This window comes from Geospiza fortis, unplaced genomic scaffold (assembly GCF_000277835.1).
Source record: "Geospiza fortis unplaced genomic scaffold, GeoFor_1.0 scaffold485, whole genome shotgun sequence".
Taxonomy (NCBI): Eukaryota; Metazoa; Chordata; class Aves; order Passeriformes; family Thraupidae; genus Geospiza; species Geospiza fortis.
In genome coordinates this window covers 247,404-261,534 of record NW_005054457.1, presented here as the reverse complement: position 1 = coordinate 261,534, position 14,131 = coordinate 247,404, and the positions used below count along the sequence as shown (strand labels likewise).

At 48.4% G+C, this 14,131-nt stretch overlaps 1 protein-coding gene across 1 annotated transcript in view; it reads right to left on the bottom strand.

The window, feature by feature from the left end:
* DNAH9 (dynein axonemal heavy chain 9) overlaps positions 1–14,131 on the bottom strand; it is a 55,508-nt gene that overhangs the window by 4,149 nt on the left and 37,228 nt on the right. Inside the window, 8 exon segments of the mRNA XM_031062697.1 lie at positions 1,593–1,789; positions 2,027–2,188; positions 5,046–5,285; positions 6,174–6,276; positions 7,148–7,313; positions 10,287–10,494; positions 11,558–11,731; positions 13,837–14,011. Of these exon segments, the coding sequence (XP_030918557.1) occupies positions 1,593–1,789; positions 2,027–2,188; positions 5,046–5,285; positions 6,174–6,276; positions 7,148–7,313; positions 10,287–10,494; positions 11,558–11,731; positions 13,837–14,011 (1,425 nt within the window).

The window sequence follows — 14,131 nt, the reverse complement described above, 5'->3', positions numbered from 1 at the left end:
TTCCCAGCCCAGCTCTGCCCGTGTCCCTGCCTTGATGTGCTCCCCAGGGCTCCGTGCTGTGACACAGCCCTGGATGAGGTGACTGACAGGTATCCCCATGGCCCTACACATATTAAGTCATCAAATGTCTTTTTTCCTTCTTTTTTTTTCTCCCGACTGAAAATCTTCAGCAAATTCAAGCTGACATTCAGAAGCTACTTGAGATGGAAGAAGTTGTGTATTTCAGCCAAATGCAATTTCCAAATGCAGTGAATGAGATTCAGTCAGCTCCAGTGAAATTGTCAAGTGCTGCTGGATGCTGAAATCTTCCTTTCCTCATTATTCTCAGTATGAACTGGAGGGGCAGTGCCGTGTTTTGCAAATTCCAATTGCAAATCCCGATTTATGTAAAGTGCAGGAGGAGCACAGGGTCAATATTCCTGACTGACACCATTCTGCAGGCAATGCAAGCAGAAACACTCATGGACAGCAGATTGATTCCATGGCCCCCATGGATAGAGGAGGGAATGTCCAGACTGAACACAGGTTGGGAGCCCTTGGAACAGACAAATTTGTATGTGTGTTTATATTATATATATTATTTATTTACATTTTTATATATTTATATATATGTAGTTACATATATGTATATATATTTGTATATATACACATATACATATAATATATATAATATACATATAAAATACATATATATGTATAAATATAAATATAAATGTATACATATAAATATATGTATACATGTACATATATTTATGTATATATGTATATATACATAAATATGTATCTATTTAGATATATTTATATTTATTTGTAAATGCTATTCCTGTTCATATACAGATATATATAACAGGCTGCTAGGTCCAGTGAGAATTTAAACCACCCACCCTGTCTGCAGCAGGTCAGCATGAGCTTCCTCCCAGCTTAGAGTCCCAAATCTGCACCTCCTGGGATAAGGTTTCTGTACAAATTCAAGCTCTCATTGCCAGGACAGCTCCATCTCCTGAAGCCACCTAAGGCCAGCTCTGCATCCCAGCACCCAGAAGTGATTCTGTCTCTGCTGGGATTCCCTCAGGCTGTGTGTGAGAGCTGGAGGTGCCCCCCAAAGCATGTAAACAGCTTCATAATAACCAGCAGGAGGCTTATTTTCATATAGTCCCACATGTCCAATTTCCAGCTGGAATCCACCTGCACCTCCAGGCATCTCCATGCAAGCAGGTTTTCCAAAGGATCAAAGCAGTTTAAATGCCTCCATCCTTTAAAAGCAGTAGGCTGAATGCAGATAATCTTACTTTATACAGAGGAAAATCCCTCTAAGGGCCTGTGTAAATGTGGCTCTAAACCAGCAGTCAGCATCTGGGGAAAGCCCAGTACAACCAGGTCTGTCCTAGCTGGCAAGGGAAGACAAAAAAGCACCTAAATGTTGTCACATCTGAGAAATGTTCATGCAGAGTGCAAAATCTGACACTTGGCCCTGCAGAACTACAAATTATTAGCCTCAGCCCATGGATCCATATTCCTACATCCTCCAGGAGGCCCCACCAAACCATCTGCACAGACAAATGATGGGGGAATAAAGGCAGAAAAGCCCTTACATGTGGCTCATGGCATCCTCAAACAGTACCAGGTCCATGGCAGCATTGACTTCATTGTAGCTGTCCAAGGCTTCCACAAGGATCTGGTTCAGCTCCTCCCAGCTTGGAACTGGCCTATAGCCAGGTTCCCCAAGGCCTTTGGCAAAATGGCAGTAAATATTTATGTGTTTGGCCTGCTCTAAAGTGTCCTCAATGTCCTGTAAAAGAGGAGAAAATAGAGAACAAATGCAGGAAAACCACTGCAGCTCTGAGCCATCTTCCAAGGGAACTACAGTGTTCCAGCCTTTTTATGTCCACACAGCTGCACTTTGTGTTGGAAAAGGGGAAACAGGCACAGGAGTGAAAGGAAAATCCCCAGTACTGATTTCCCTTCCGATAAACCCATTCTGTTCCTTTCTCATCAGCATTAGACCTCATCAGACCTCCACACTTACATCGTAGCATTTCTTCACCATCTCCCGCTGGATTTTATCAAAAGTGTCCCAATCCACTTCCTCAACCATCCTATCCCGGTACACCCGGTTTGACTCGTGCAGGTAGAGCTTCACCAGGTCCTGGGGCTGCTTCAGACATTCAGGGCTAGAGAACAGCAGGCCCTGTGGAGAGCAAAGACAGCCAGGAAACCCAGCTTGGCCCTGGGGGACTCCACCCCAGCACCACCAGGCTGAGTGCCCCTCACAGCCACCTGCACCTGAGCAACCCCGCACCAAACACCCAGGGAATGTGTCCTTTGTGAATCCAAAACTCCCAAAGCTGCTTCTCAACCCAGAGGGGTTTGAGTTGGAAGGGATCTCAAGGATCATCCCATCCCACCCCTGCCATGGCAGGGACACCTTCCACTGTCCCAGGGACACCTTCCACTATCCCAGGCTGCTCCAGCCCCAGTGTCCAACCTGGCCTTGGGCACTGCCAAGGATCCAGGAGCAGCCACAGCTGCTCTGGGTAATCTCTGTCAGGGTTTCCCCACCCTTTACAGCCAAGGATTTCTTCCCAAGATCCCATCTAAACCTGCTCTTTGTCAGTAGGAATTCATTCCCCCTTGTCCTGTCACCCCTTCCCTTGTCCAAAGTCCATCTGCAGCTCTCTCAGAGCCCCTTAAGGCCACAGTCAGTTCACTTCAGAGCATTCCTCAGGCTGAACAACCCAAATTCTCTCAGCCTTTCCTCCCAGCAGAGCTGCCCCATCCCTCTGATCATCCTGGCGTCCCTCTGGGCTCCCTCCAGCAGCTCCAGGTCCTTCCTGGGAGGTCCCCTGGTGCTGGGACCCCCAAGCTGGACAAGTGCTTCAGGTGAGGTCTGACAAAGCAGCACGGAGGGGCAGAATCACCTCCCTCAACCTGCTGCCCACAGCCCTGGGAATGTTTCCCACCTTCTTTTGCAGGTTTACACTCATTACACCCATTTTAATCCCCCACCCAGCCTCCCCTGGCCAGGCTGGGGTCCTGCTCTCAGCACTTGTGGCCCTGCAGAGCCAGGCACCAGCCCAGACACGTGGCTCTCCCATCCCAGCCCCATGCCATGGGTGCTTTGTCAAGCAGGGAAAAAAAGGTTTAGAAATGTTACTGGTGGCTATTTTTTCTTTTAATCAATTAATTCTAATTAGGTGCATTCTGCCTGCAGGAAATATCAGTTGCTGTCTGCTTAGCGCAGTATGTTTACCATGAACTCTATTAAAATGCATAAAAGAATTATATTTCAAAGAGGTGTCACCTATACTAAGCCTATTAACAGCACACAGGGTTTTCAATGGTATGAATTAAACAGACAGCTTTTATTCCTAACATCTAATTATTTATACATTAAATATTAAATGCATTGAAAGCAATGTAAAGCAGGCCCTCTCAGCTCACTGGTCCATGGTTCAGATTGTTTGGGTTTCACATCTGTCATTACAGCTGTCAAATTATTTTATTTATTCCAGAAAAAAAAATGGTGAGAAAAGCTGACAACTCAAAGAGAGGAAGGAAAAACACATCAGATCCTCAACTGATTAAAACAGAATTAAAAATCACTCAATCTCTCTTAAAGGGACTGAATCTAAAGACCCCCACACCCCAAAAGCAAGAATGGCACATGGCTGTGGATCACTGCATCTAGGATGGAGCTGGAGCCAACATTAAAAAGAAACAAACAAAAAAGAGGATGGAGAAGCCCTTGAAAGGAAAATGAGGAGCGTTCCTGTCACCCTCTGGCCCAGAGCTGGCATCTGGCAGGATGTTTTCTGTTACCCCCTCAACCCTGGCACATTCACAGATCAAATTAGAGCCTCCCACTGAAATGCTTCTCTCTGAAATGTTCTCTCCCTGCACCTCCCAAAGCCCAGACTAACTGTAAGGCAGGATTTACCCAGACCCACACCTCACATCGGAGCTGCTGCTGCTCAGCTGAGCACAGTGACAGCCCTGACTCCTTCCTGCCACAGGGGAGTTATTCTCTTGTTCAAGGCCCCAGATTTCCCTGTCTGTCTCTGCTCCAGCTCCTCTCTGATGGCAGGCACAAGGCTCTGAACTTCCATGTGCCCACTTTGTGAAGCAGATGCTAACAAGGACAGTGACAAATGACCAGCTGGGGGTTTAGAACAGGCTACGGTGCTGACCCTCAGTGTGGCTGCTCAGGAATTTATCAAATTTTATTAATCAGCCTGAAAGCCTGAAAGGCTCTTTGAGCAGTAACACCAGCTGCTCCAAAGCACGAGACTGCTAGGGAAAACAGCAAAACAAAATCTCACCAAGGATGGAAGACAACATTTCTGGAGCTGAACAACTTCACTTTGGTACAGTGGCTGGTAATTCAGTTTCAGTGGTAAGATCAAAGCTGATTTGGATGGATTTATCAGCTCTTTAACTGCCATCCTGCATGCTCAATGCTGAGCACCTGAGAGGACGTGCTGGCACAGCCACCAAGCTGCCCTGGCTCTGGCAGAGCAGCTGAACCAGCCACTGCTGTCCTCTCCTCAGGGCCAGCAGCCCACAGAGCATCCAGCCCCTGCCCCGTGCAGGAAGAGCTTCCCAGTGTGGTGGGGTGGTGCCATGGATCCCCACACCACACCATGGGGTGTGGATCACCAAGATAAGCCCAGCTCCAGCACCCTGACAACAGCCACTGCTCAAAGGGCTGAGGTAGGAGCCCAAAGCTCTCTCCAGCTTGTCCTTTTTCCAGCCAGAGGACACTTCAAACCCCTCAAAACCCACACCTCCTTCTGAGCTCTGCATCCCTTCCCATTGGCCAGAGGAGGCTGGAAAGTAAATAGTCATGGGTGATGGCTCTGGAATCCTTTCAAAAGCAACCAGGGGTCAGGGAACGGCCCCAGGTCACCCCCTGAGCCCAGGGGACACCCATGCTGTGCCATTACTAAGTGGGACACTGTGTTTGGCTCACCAAGGGCCAGAAGGACCTCAGCTGCCTGTGGCACGGGGACAAACTCCAAATGACAGAGGACAGGAGCTGCACTTACTTGGAAGATATTGGAGAGGTCTCTGAGGTTGAAGACGTAGTGGAACTTGACGGCTGTTGGCAGGAACATGGCAGCCACCTTCCTGTGCAGCCCCAGGGCCAGGGCAATGAGCTGCTGGGCTGATTTTTGCACAGCCTCCGAGAAGTTCCCACTGGCCAGGTGCTGCACCAGGATGGTGCTGTAGATCCTGGACAAGGAGTCCTGGTCAGGGTTGGAGAGAGCGAAGACACAGAAGTGACGCTGAGGAAGAGAAAGTGAGAGGTGGGAATGTCAGAGAGATGGAAACCACTTCCCAGGTCAGTGCCCTTTCTGTGGCTGGACACAACTCTGAACAATCTCATCTGGGCTCCACTTCCCAGGAAAGGTTGGCCCAGATGATCCTTTGAAGTTTTTTCCAATCTGAGATGCTCTATGATCCCATGACTTGAAGTCCACCATAACTACATCCCCCCTCCAAATTCCCAGCAGAGGACAGCTGGCAGGAGACACCTTCTGCTGGCTGAACAAGGGATTTTCAGTGGCATTTCACAAGGGAAGCTCAGTCCACTGAAGAGCTGAGAGGTCTGAAGGTCCCACAGACCCCTGTCTCTGGTAGGAGCAGTGCCTGGAAGGTGCCACCTCCCAGAAGACCCTTTGTTGATGAGGAACTTGCAGAGGAAGAGAACATAAAATGGTTAAGGTTAGAAAAGACCTCTGAGATCAAGTCCAACCTTTGAACAAATCCCAAAGCATACTGTGGAGTGCCATTTTGGAGTTCATTTTTGAGCACATCCAGAGTTGGTGGCTCCACCACTTCCCTGGGCTGCAAGTTCCAATGCCTGACCACCAAAAGACTTTCAAGAACTCTGGTCCAGCAGTAAGTATCAGCTAGAGGAAGGTAAAATCTGCCTGTCTGAACCAGAAGTTTTCCTGAGAATGTGTGTCCAGCTGCCTGGGATCTTGTGACTTCTTCCTCCCACTGAGCAGTAAAACAAGAGCAAACACAAAGAAAGGAGAGATTCCATCAGGAATAAGTCACTTCATGCTGTTTCCACTGATTGAACAACAGCAGGATCAGCCACAGGTTCTCCTGAAGCCTTGAGCCTGAAAAACCCACCCAAAAACCAGGGCCATGGAGCAGGGCTTTACCTGGAGCCGGGGGTTGATGGTGAAGCTCCCTGCAGTGGGGTTCATGCAGGACACGTACTGCACGTTGCTGATCTCCTTCAGGGACAGCCTGCTCCTGTCGTACCTTGGGGCACAGCAAAAGCCACAGATGGTGACCACACACCCCTGGGTGTAAGAATCCATGTCTGCCCAGCTAGCTCAGTCAGCAGAGCGTGAGACTCTTTGTCACTATAGGACACAAAACAACACGAGCGCACACGCTGCTGCTTTTAAGGAGAAGAAGAAGAATTTTTTGTTAGATGACAGCTTAAGGGAAATATGGGCTTCAATCAAATATTATACTTTGTGCGAATCTACAAAATCAGAGGGGTTTGGGAAAGCTGCAAAAGGCCTCAGAGACAGCAGAACTGTGGTTAGAGCTAAGCAGCAATCATGAGATTGGTCAGCAGAAAAATTATTTAAACTGTAGAAAAGTAAGGACAAATAGAACAATGGTCTGTGTATTAACACTTGGCTAGAATAACTCTCTAAGCTACAGAAAAGTTTATCTAGTGAGATATTAGGAAGGTTGAAGCTTAATAATGGAGCTCTGTGCATTGTGTTTGAAGGCTCACAAGCAGGTATTGTATTTGAAATAAGCAAGCATTGTTTAACCAAAGGTACCTGTGCTTATAGTGGTTGGATGGAACTACTGTCAATGTGCTTTTGCTTTTGTGATTGGGCAAAAAACTTTTAAAGTGAGTTGTAACATTAAATTCATGGTCTGCTGCCTGGAATGTGAGCTGGTGGCATCTTCCCATTGTCATAACCATGGAATGAGACTGATGGTGGAAAATAAACCAGCTCAAGGCACGTTCCCAGCAGTCCCATCCCGTTCATGATTTGTACAGAGACCCCAGCTGGCGTCAATACTTCTGCTTTTTTGCTTTCCTTGCTTTTAGCAGTGCAGATTTGCCAGTTAGCCACCCTAGAGCAAAGGTCCAGCAGCCTCGTACCAGTGGCCGTAATCCAGGTGCTGCCTGAGCAGGGTGTGGGGCTGCACGGTGCCATAGGCGTCCACCTGGGGCATGTTGAGGTCATCCATGAAGTACACCAGCCTCTTGGTGCCTGGGGGGCCGTAATTCCTGCCAGCCTTTTTGTCCAGAGGCTTCTCCAGCACACCTGTAGGGGCAGGAGGGACTGGGATGAGCCCCCAGCCCTCCCAGCTCACCTGTGATGTTTGTGGCTTTTTAGGAAGGAAGAGCATGGAAAGAAAACTCATTTGGAAGCTCTGGAAAATTCCCATTTGTTTTAGCAGAAGGCTGAGGTTATGTGCTGCTCTAGACTGTAGCATGTTGGGAATATTTACAACGCTGGAGTGATATTTAATGCAGATCACCCCACACTGCTGCATAAAACGTTTTATAGGTTATCGATTTCTTTCACTGCGGCCTGAGCAACCTGTACTGCCTCAGGAAGGGGCAAAGCAAACAGCAGCAGCTTTTCTGGGGTGAATTGCCTGCCAGGGGTTTTCTTGGAGCCCATCTTCACTCCCAGGTGCTCCCAGCCCTCCTGGAGATGGAGGCAGAATTTATTTCACTGACACAGTTCGGGGTTATCACCAGTCCTGTAAGCAGCGAGGCAAGGAGCAATCCTTTGTAATTAGGGACAACTGGGAGTTTTGATAAAAATTTTGTGCAAATGCACACTTCAGCCATCCCTTATCGAGGGCAAAAGTTATTAGGGAAAATTTATATTCTGGTTTGGTTTTTTTTTTCAGACCACGAATCTTTTAAAACCCCATTTGTTTTCCTGCTTGGGTGCCCTGCAGACAGCCTGGTTACCCACTAAGAATTCAGCTGTTTTCTTGTCACAGACACTTCTGAAAAAAGCCATGAATTGTGCTTAGAAAAATGATAGATTTTTCCTCAGTGGAGTCTCTCTCCCCCTTCAATAAAACCACAATATTTGAAATTTCTGGTAGCAAGTCAAATTAAGTGTTTCAAATAAGCATTTAATTTAAATTTAATTAGGCCTTAATTAACACAAAAAATCAGCCCTTTTCGAGGTTAAACAAGGATGCAGGAGATTCATCATAGTGAAATGCAATTACTGGGGATGAAGTGACATGTTTGTGGAAGTTGCATTTTAATTCAAAGCTTATCCCACAATAATCCTGCAGAGTCCCTGCTCTGGGCTCCTGACACAACCCCATCAGCCCCTCAAACACTCACTGCACACCAGATTTGGCAAGTGTGGCCCCTCTCACCCTGATGGCCATGGGGGAAAGAGGACCCAAGCCCAAAAAACACCATTTATTGTCATTTCCTCAAGGCAGATCTGGAGGGGGAAGGTGAGGAATGAGGGCAGGGATGGAGCTGATGGAGGAGCAGAGGTCCAAGAGGGCATGGAGCAGCACACCAGAGCTCCAGGCTCCACAGGAATCGGGATTTGATCACAATACACCAAAGAAAATCCCCAAAATGTGCTCAGGTTTGGGTACAGAGAGAGTCTGGCTCCTTTTAACCCCTATGCACATGAAAATCTGTAAGCTACAGGTCCACAAAGATTGTTTGAACCACATCCTTATGCTTCCCATCAAGAGTGCAGCTCTGCACCTTAAAAATCTCTGTCCCAAGAGGCACCATGACTAAAAATTCCTGGCTTTCAGGTTGGCTCTTTGCAAAGTAAATAAAAACTAGAATCCCAAACTGCTTTGGATTCACATTTTACAAATCTAAAGAGGCACCTGCTGGGGAAGAAAAAAAAGCAGCCAACTGACAAACTCCACAAAAAGGGACAAATTAACTAAAAAATGAGCAGTGGGGAAGGATGCCAGGCAGCATAAATCACACTTCTCTGTGATGAAGATGTGCTGGGCTCTGCAGAGGAAGGAAGGGGAGGGCTCAGCCTGGAGCTCAGAGCAATCGGGACACCCTGTACCTGCCCCACACCTGCACATGCTCACCTGGGCAGGTGGGGAACAGCAGGGTCCCCAGATGAGCCCCCTCCCAAGCCAGGGCACTCCCCACTCCAGGAGGAAAAGGAAAAAGGGAAGTTGCAACCATCACACTGCCCATGGCTGTGAGACTGGCCAAAAGGGGAGGTTTTACCCATTTTTTTCTTCTTGAAGGGTTTCCCTAGGGCAAGAAATTCCTCAGGGGCCTGAGCCCCCCAGGCCAGCAAGCTGTGTGCCCCTGGGGAGGGGTGGCACCTGCTCCATGGGACATGCTGGGCTGTGGCAGGAACCAGGCCTGGCTTCCAGCCTGCACATGGCCATTACACCATCCCCAGTGCTGATTGGGATGCAGCTCCCATCATTGCACCCCGAGGACAGTTTGGATCCTCTCCAAGAAACCCATCTTATTCTTCAATTCCAGCATGTTAAAAACACTTCAAGTCAAATACAAGCCATGGAAACTGCAGCAGATTGAGGCTTTGGCACAGCCCTGAACCAGAGTGGTGGGGTTAAGAATGCAAATCCTCAGGTTGGAAAACATCATCTCCACAAAAGCAGGGCTCTGCTGAGCGGAGAGTTTCACTGTGGGGTTGTGAGTGTGCCCACAACAACATGGGCAACTCACCCACGGGTCTTTCCTTGAGCTTCCCAGTGCACATCCAGCTCCAAACCACAATGGATGCCCCAGGAATGGCACAGAATGGCACAGAATCACAGAATGACACAGAATCACAGAATGATGATGTGACACAGAATCACACAATGGCACAGAATCACACAATGGCAGAATCACACATAGAATCACACAGAATGTCACAGAATGACACAGAATGACACAGAATCACAGAATGATGATGTGACACAGAATCACAAAGAACGTCAGAATCACACAATGGCACACAATGAAAATCACTGACATAGAATCACACAGAATGTCACAGAATGACACAGAATGACACAGAATTAACCCAGCTGGAAAAGACCTTTGAGATCATTGTGTCCAATCTGTGACTTAACCCCACCTTGTCAACTAAACCATGGCACTGAGTGCCACATCCAGGCTTTGTCAAGCACCTCCAGGGATGGTGACTCCACCGCCTCCCTGAGCAGCCCATTCCCATACCCAACCACCCTTTCTGCACAGAAATTCCCCCTGATATCCAACCCTAACCCCCCAGCACCGATTAAGAGCTTACCTTGCAGCATGGCAGAGGTGGTGTAGTAGTTAAAGGGCACCTTCTTGACCAGGAAGGCGTCGGTGTCCAGCGAGCAGAGCGTGTCCCCCAGCAGCACAGACTTGCCCGTGCCAGCGGTGCCCACCAGCAGCACGGGGCGCCGGCGCTGCAGTAGCCTGGCCACCAGGAACCGCAGCCGGACCGTCTCAGCCGTGGGCACCAGGCAGGCCTGGGGGGCACAGCACCCACCTCAGTGCCCCTGCCCTGGTGCCTTCGGGTTTTAGCCTTTCAGGGAAGGAATGATGCGCTGCTGCCAGCCATTAAAATCTATGTGCCGCAGACATCTTTTATGAAAAATCCTTCCCTTAGGATTTTTTCTCCTGAGAAGCTGAGAGGCCTCAGAAACGAAATGTAAACAATAATTCTCTGCAGCTGTGGAATGCAACAGGTGCATCTGTGATTGGTGTCATGTGGTTGTTTCTAATTAATGGCCAATCCCAGTCCAGCTGTCTCAATGGTTATCTGCTGCTGTGGAATGCAACAGGTGGATCTGTGATTGGTCTCATGTAGTTGTTTTTACTTAATGGCCAATCACAGCCCAGCTGTCTTGGACTCTGGTCAGTCACAAGATTTTATTCTCATTCCTTTCCATTTTCTTTCCTTGCTAGCCTTCTGATGAAATCCTTTCTTCTATTCTTTTAGTATATAATTTTCTTTTAATATAATATATATAATAAAATAATAAATCAGCCTTCTGAAACATGGAGTCAAGATTCTCATCTCTTCCCTCATCCTGTGACCCCTGTGAACAGCACCACACCCCTGGGAGCAGCACTTGGATCCCCCCACAAAATCACACCTTGCTAAATCAGGGATGATTTTTACAAGTCATCTGCTCAGTGTGGCACTTCTGAATAAACAGAGGAGTGCAACTGGCAACCACAATTCACTACCTGAGGAACTCTTCTCTTGGCCCAAATATAAACCCATCTCTGTTTACAGCCATGAGAATGACAACAAGCCCTGGTGTCTCACAGGCTTTGTCCTGCTCCGTGTCACCACCCTGGGCACAGCAGCTCCCTGCTCCTGCTCTACATCACTCGTGTTTGGAAGATGGATGGAGGTTGTGCTGTTACTGCCAAAGCACAGCAAAAAAAGATGGGTGATTTAGTTGTATCCAATAAAGAATTCCATCAGTGCCTGGCCTTTCACCAGACTTCATTGAAACACCCACGTTCAGTCACTGACACACAGGAACTCCTCCAGCCCAGCAGCCTGCTGGGGTCACCTACCTGCAGTGGCATCTCTGGATCAAATTCAAACTGGGGAACGAGTTTAGACCAAGGCTCAAACTTCTTTGTTTCTGGATCAACGTAAAAGTCAAAGACTGTGCCGTGAGAAGGGAACTTGATTGTCTTGAATTCTGCCACCCACCACTTGCTGAACTCCACTCTGTAGTCCACGAGCTGCCAGATAAAGAGAGGAGAAATTAGACAAATCCAGAGAAATTCATTAGAAATGGAGAATGCTATTTATCCCAGTCCACCAGAGTGGGATTAGTCCTTAAAAATATATTCCACAGCATAACAATCTTATCCTTTTTCCTATTATTAAGTCTAATTTTTCATTTTCTTCATTTTTTCTCATCACTCCTATTTATTCCCCTAAATAATTCATCCTCTGTGTTGATCACTCCTAGTATGTCTGAGATTAGACAGATGGATCAATTTGAAAAAGAGAAATACGTGCCTATGACTAAACAGACACTTGATTGATTTTTGGTGCCTACTTCTTCCAACAGACAAGGACACCACATCCATCTCCATCCGTGGCCATGGACAGTCAGAGCATGCATACCAAATCTCTTCCTCATAAATCACACCACCCTGCAAACACTTAGTGGTTGTTTTTTGGCCTCTTTTCAAGCAGGAGCAGCAGACCCCAGTTCAGAAAAGAACGGGAGAGGGGCTGCTGCCACAGAGCCCAGCAAGCTCCTGCTTTCCTGCTTTTCCCCCTTCTATCCCTCCAGGCATGGAGATCTTCAAGTATCTGAACTCTTTTTTTTGGGAGCTGGGATGAGAGTTTTTGCTTTAGACACTGAGTCAGGATTTGCAAAATGTGCTTAGTCCCCTTCTCTGCCTCAGGTCTCCTCAGTGAAACTGGGCCAGCCACTGTGTGAACCCTTCCCACGCAGAGCACAGGGACTGCAGCCCTCAGCCCTGGGGAGAAACGGGGGGGAAGGAGGGGGAAAGTGCTGCTAAAAAGATGTCTGGGAGAGAGCACACGCATCACTGAGCCAGTTTTAGCAGCACAGTTTGTTCCTGGGGCATCTCTATGAGGTCTCTCCTCCCCACAGCTACCACAAGGGTTTTTGGGAGCAGGTGGGACCAGGGACTGCTCAGCCTCCCTCAGGAAACCTGGCTTTGAACTGAGTGTCCTCTGCAAAGCTCCCCGAGCCACCACACATCGAAAGACCAGAGGATTTGAAAACCACATTATTAGCATCCAAGATTTTGCAGTCTCGTGCTGCCCAGAGAGGCAGAATGACTGTAATTTCCTTTCTCCTGCTGTCACAACTCCTCAGCCTGGCAGCAGAAAAGGGATGTGCAGCACTGCTAAAAGCTTTCTCACAGTGCTGCCTCGCCCTGCTCCTCCCTGGGAGGGACTGAGCCCTTAAGTGGAGCAGTCCCAGCCCCAGCTCTATTGCCAGAATGGTGTCGAGCTCAAACTGCTTCCTTAACAAAAACTCCATGTGGATTTCTGCTAATTTGAGGGCCTGGAAATGGCAAATCTATCATCTGGTTTTATAGAGGGGCCCCGCTCCCCACCAACAAACACCAAGCAGTGGGAAGCCTTCCAGCCTGTTTCTCCTGACATTTCAGCAGCAAAAGGTCACCAGGAAGGGCACCTTCAGCAGGGAGCAATAAACAGCTTTTATATTGGATCATTTTTCATCAGGCTCCCCCTCGCTCAGACGCCGTGTGCTCACGCTCTCCTGCCTGACATTTACAGAGCAGCAACGCCCAGAACCCTCCCAGAGGGATGCTGAGCCTGCTCCCAGCTCCTCCTGCCACACACCCAGCTGTGCCAAGGCCCTGCCACGCCAGGGCTGGCTGCTGTGGCACGGGAATGCCACATCCAAGAGCCACCATCCGTGCTCCAGCCACAGCGAGGGGTTGGAGGGAGCTGCTGGGCAAAGGCCAACTTATGAATTAAACCATGCCCCCCAGGCTTGGCTTAAAAATCACTGACAGAAGCAGAGCTGTGGTTTTCCCAGCTGGCACACAGGGAATGGAGGGTTAAATCCTCCACAAGGACCACAAAAGCTGGTCTGGCTCTCCACAGCCTCGAGATGATGGCACCAAGGGAGCACCAAGCTGGGCTTGGGCATTCCCCAGTGTTACCACCTGGATAACGAGGCCTTTCATGAAAGGGATTGTTTAGTTCAGGTTTCCAGGTCAAACAGCAGCACTGACACAGCTTTAGGTCTGGGAAAGTAGAGAAAAAGTAGGGAAAAAAAAGGGGCAACAAAAGGTCTGTTGAAAGATGCTGATTTCCCATCCCTTCTTACCTGGTCCTGGAACATGGAGCCACCAAAGGCCCAGACAGCAGCAAAGACAAAGTAAAGTTCATAAAGCTCCTTGGGACAGTCAGGAGGGGTGTTGTCCTCTGTCAGGAGGCATTCTAGGAGGTAACACAGCATCTGAACCATGCTCTGCTCAGGAATGGGAATAATCTTCTTAAATCTGAGGGATGGAAATGGAAAACATAATTGGGAAACATAAATGGGTGAAGAACCAGGGCTGCTCCCAGCCCAGGAAAGCAAGGCAGGAATGGTTAGCCAGAATATCAGAACTTTCCTTGTG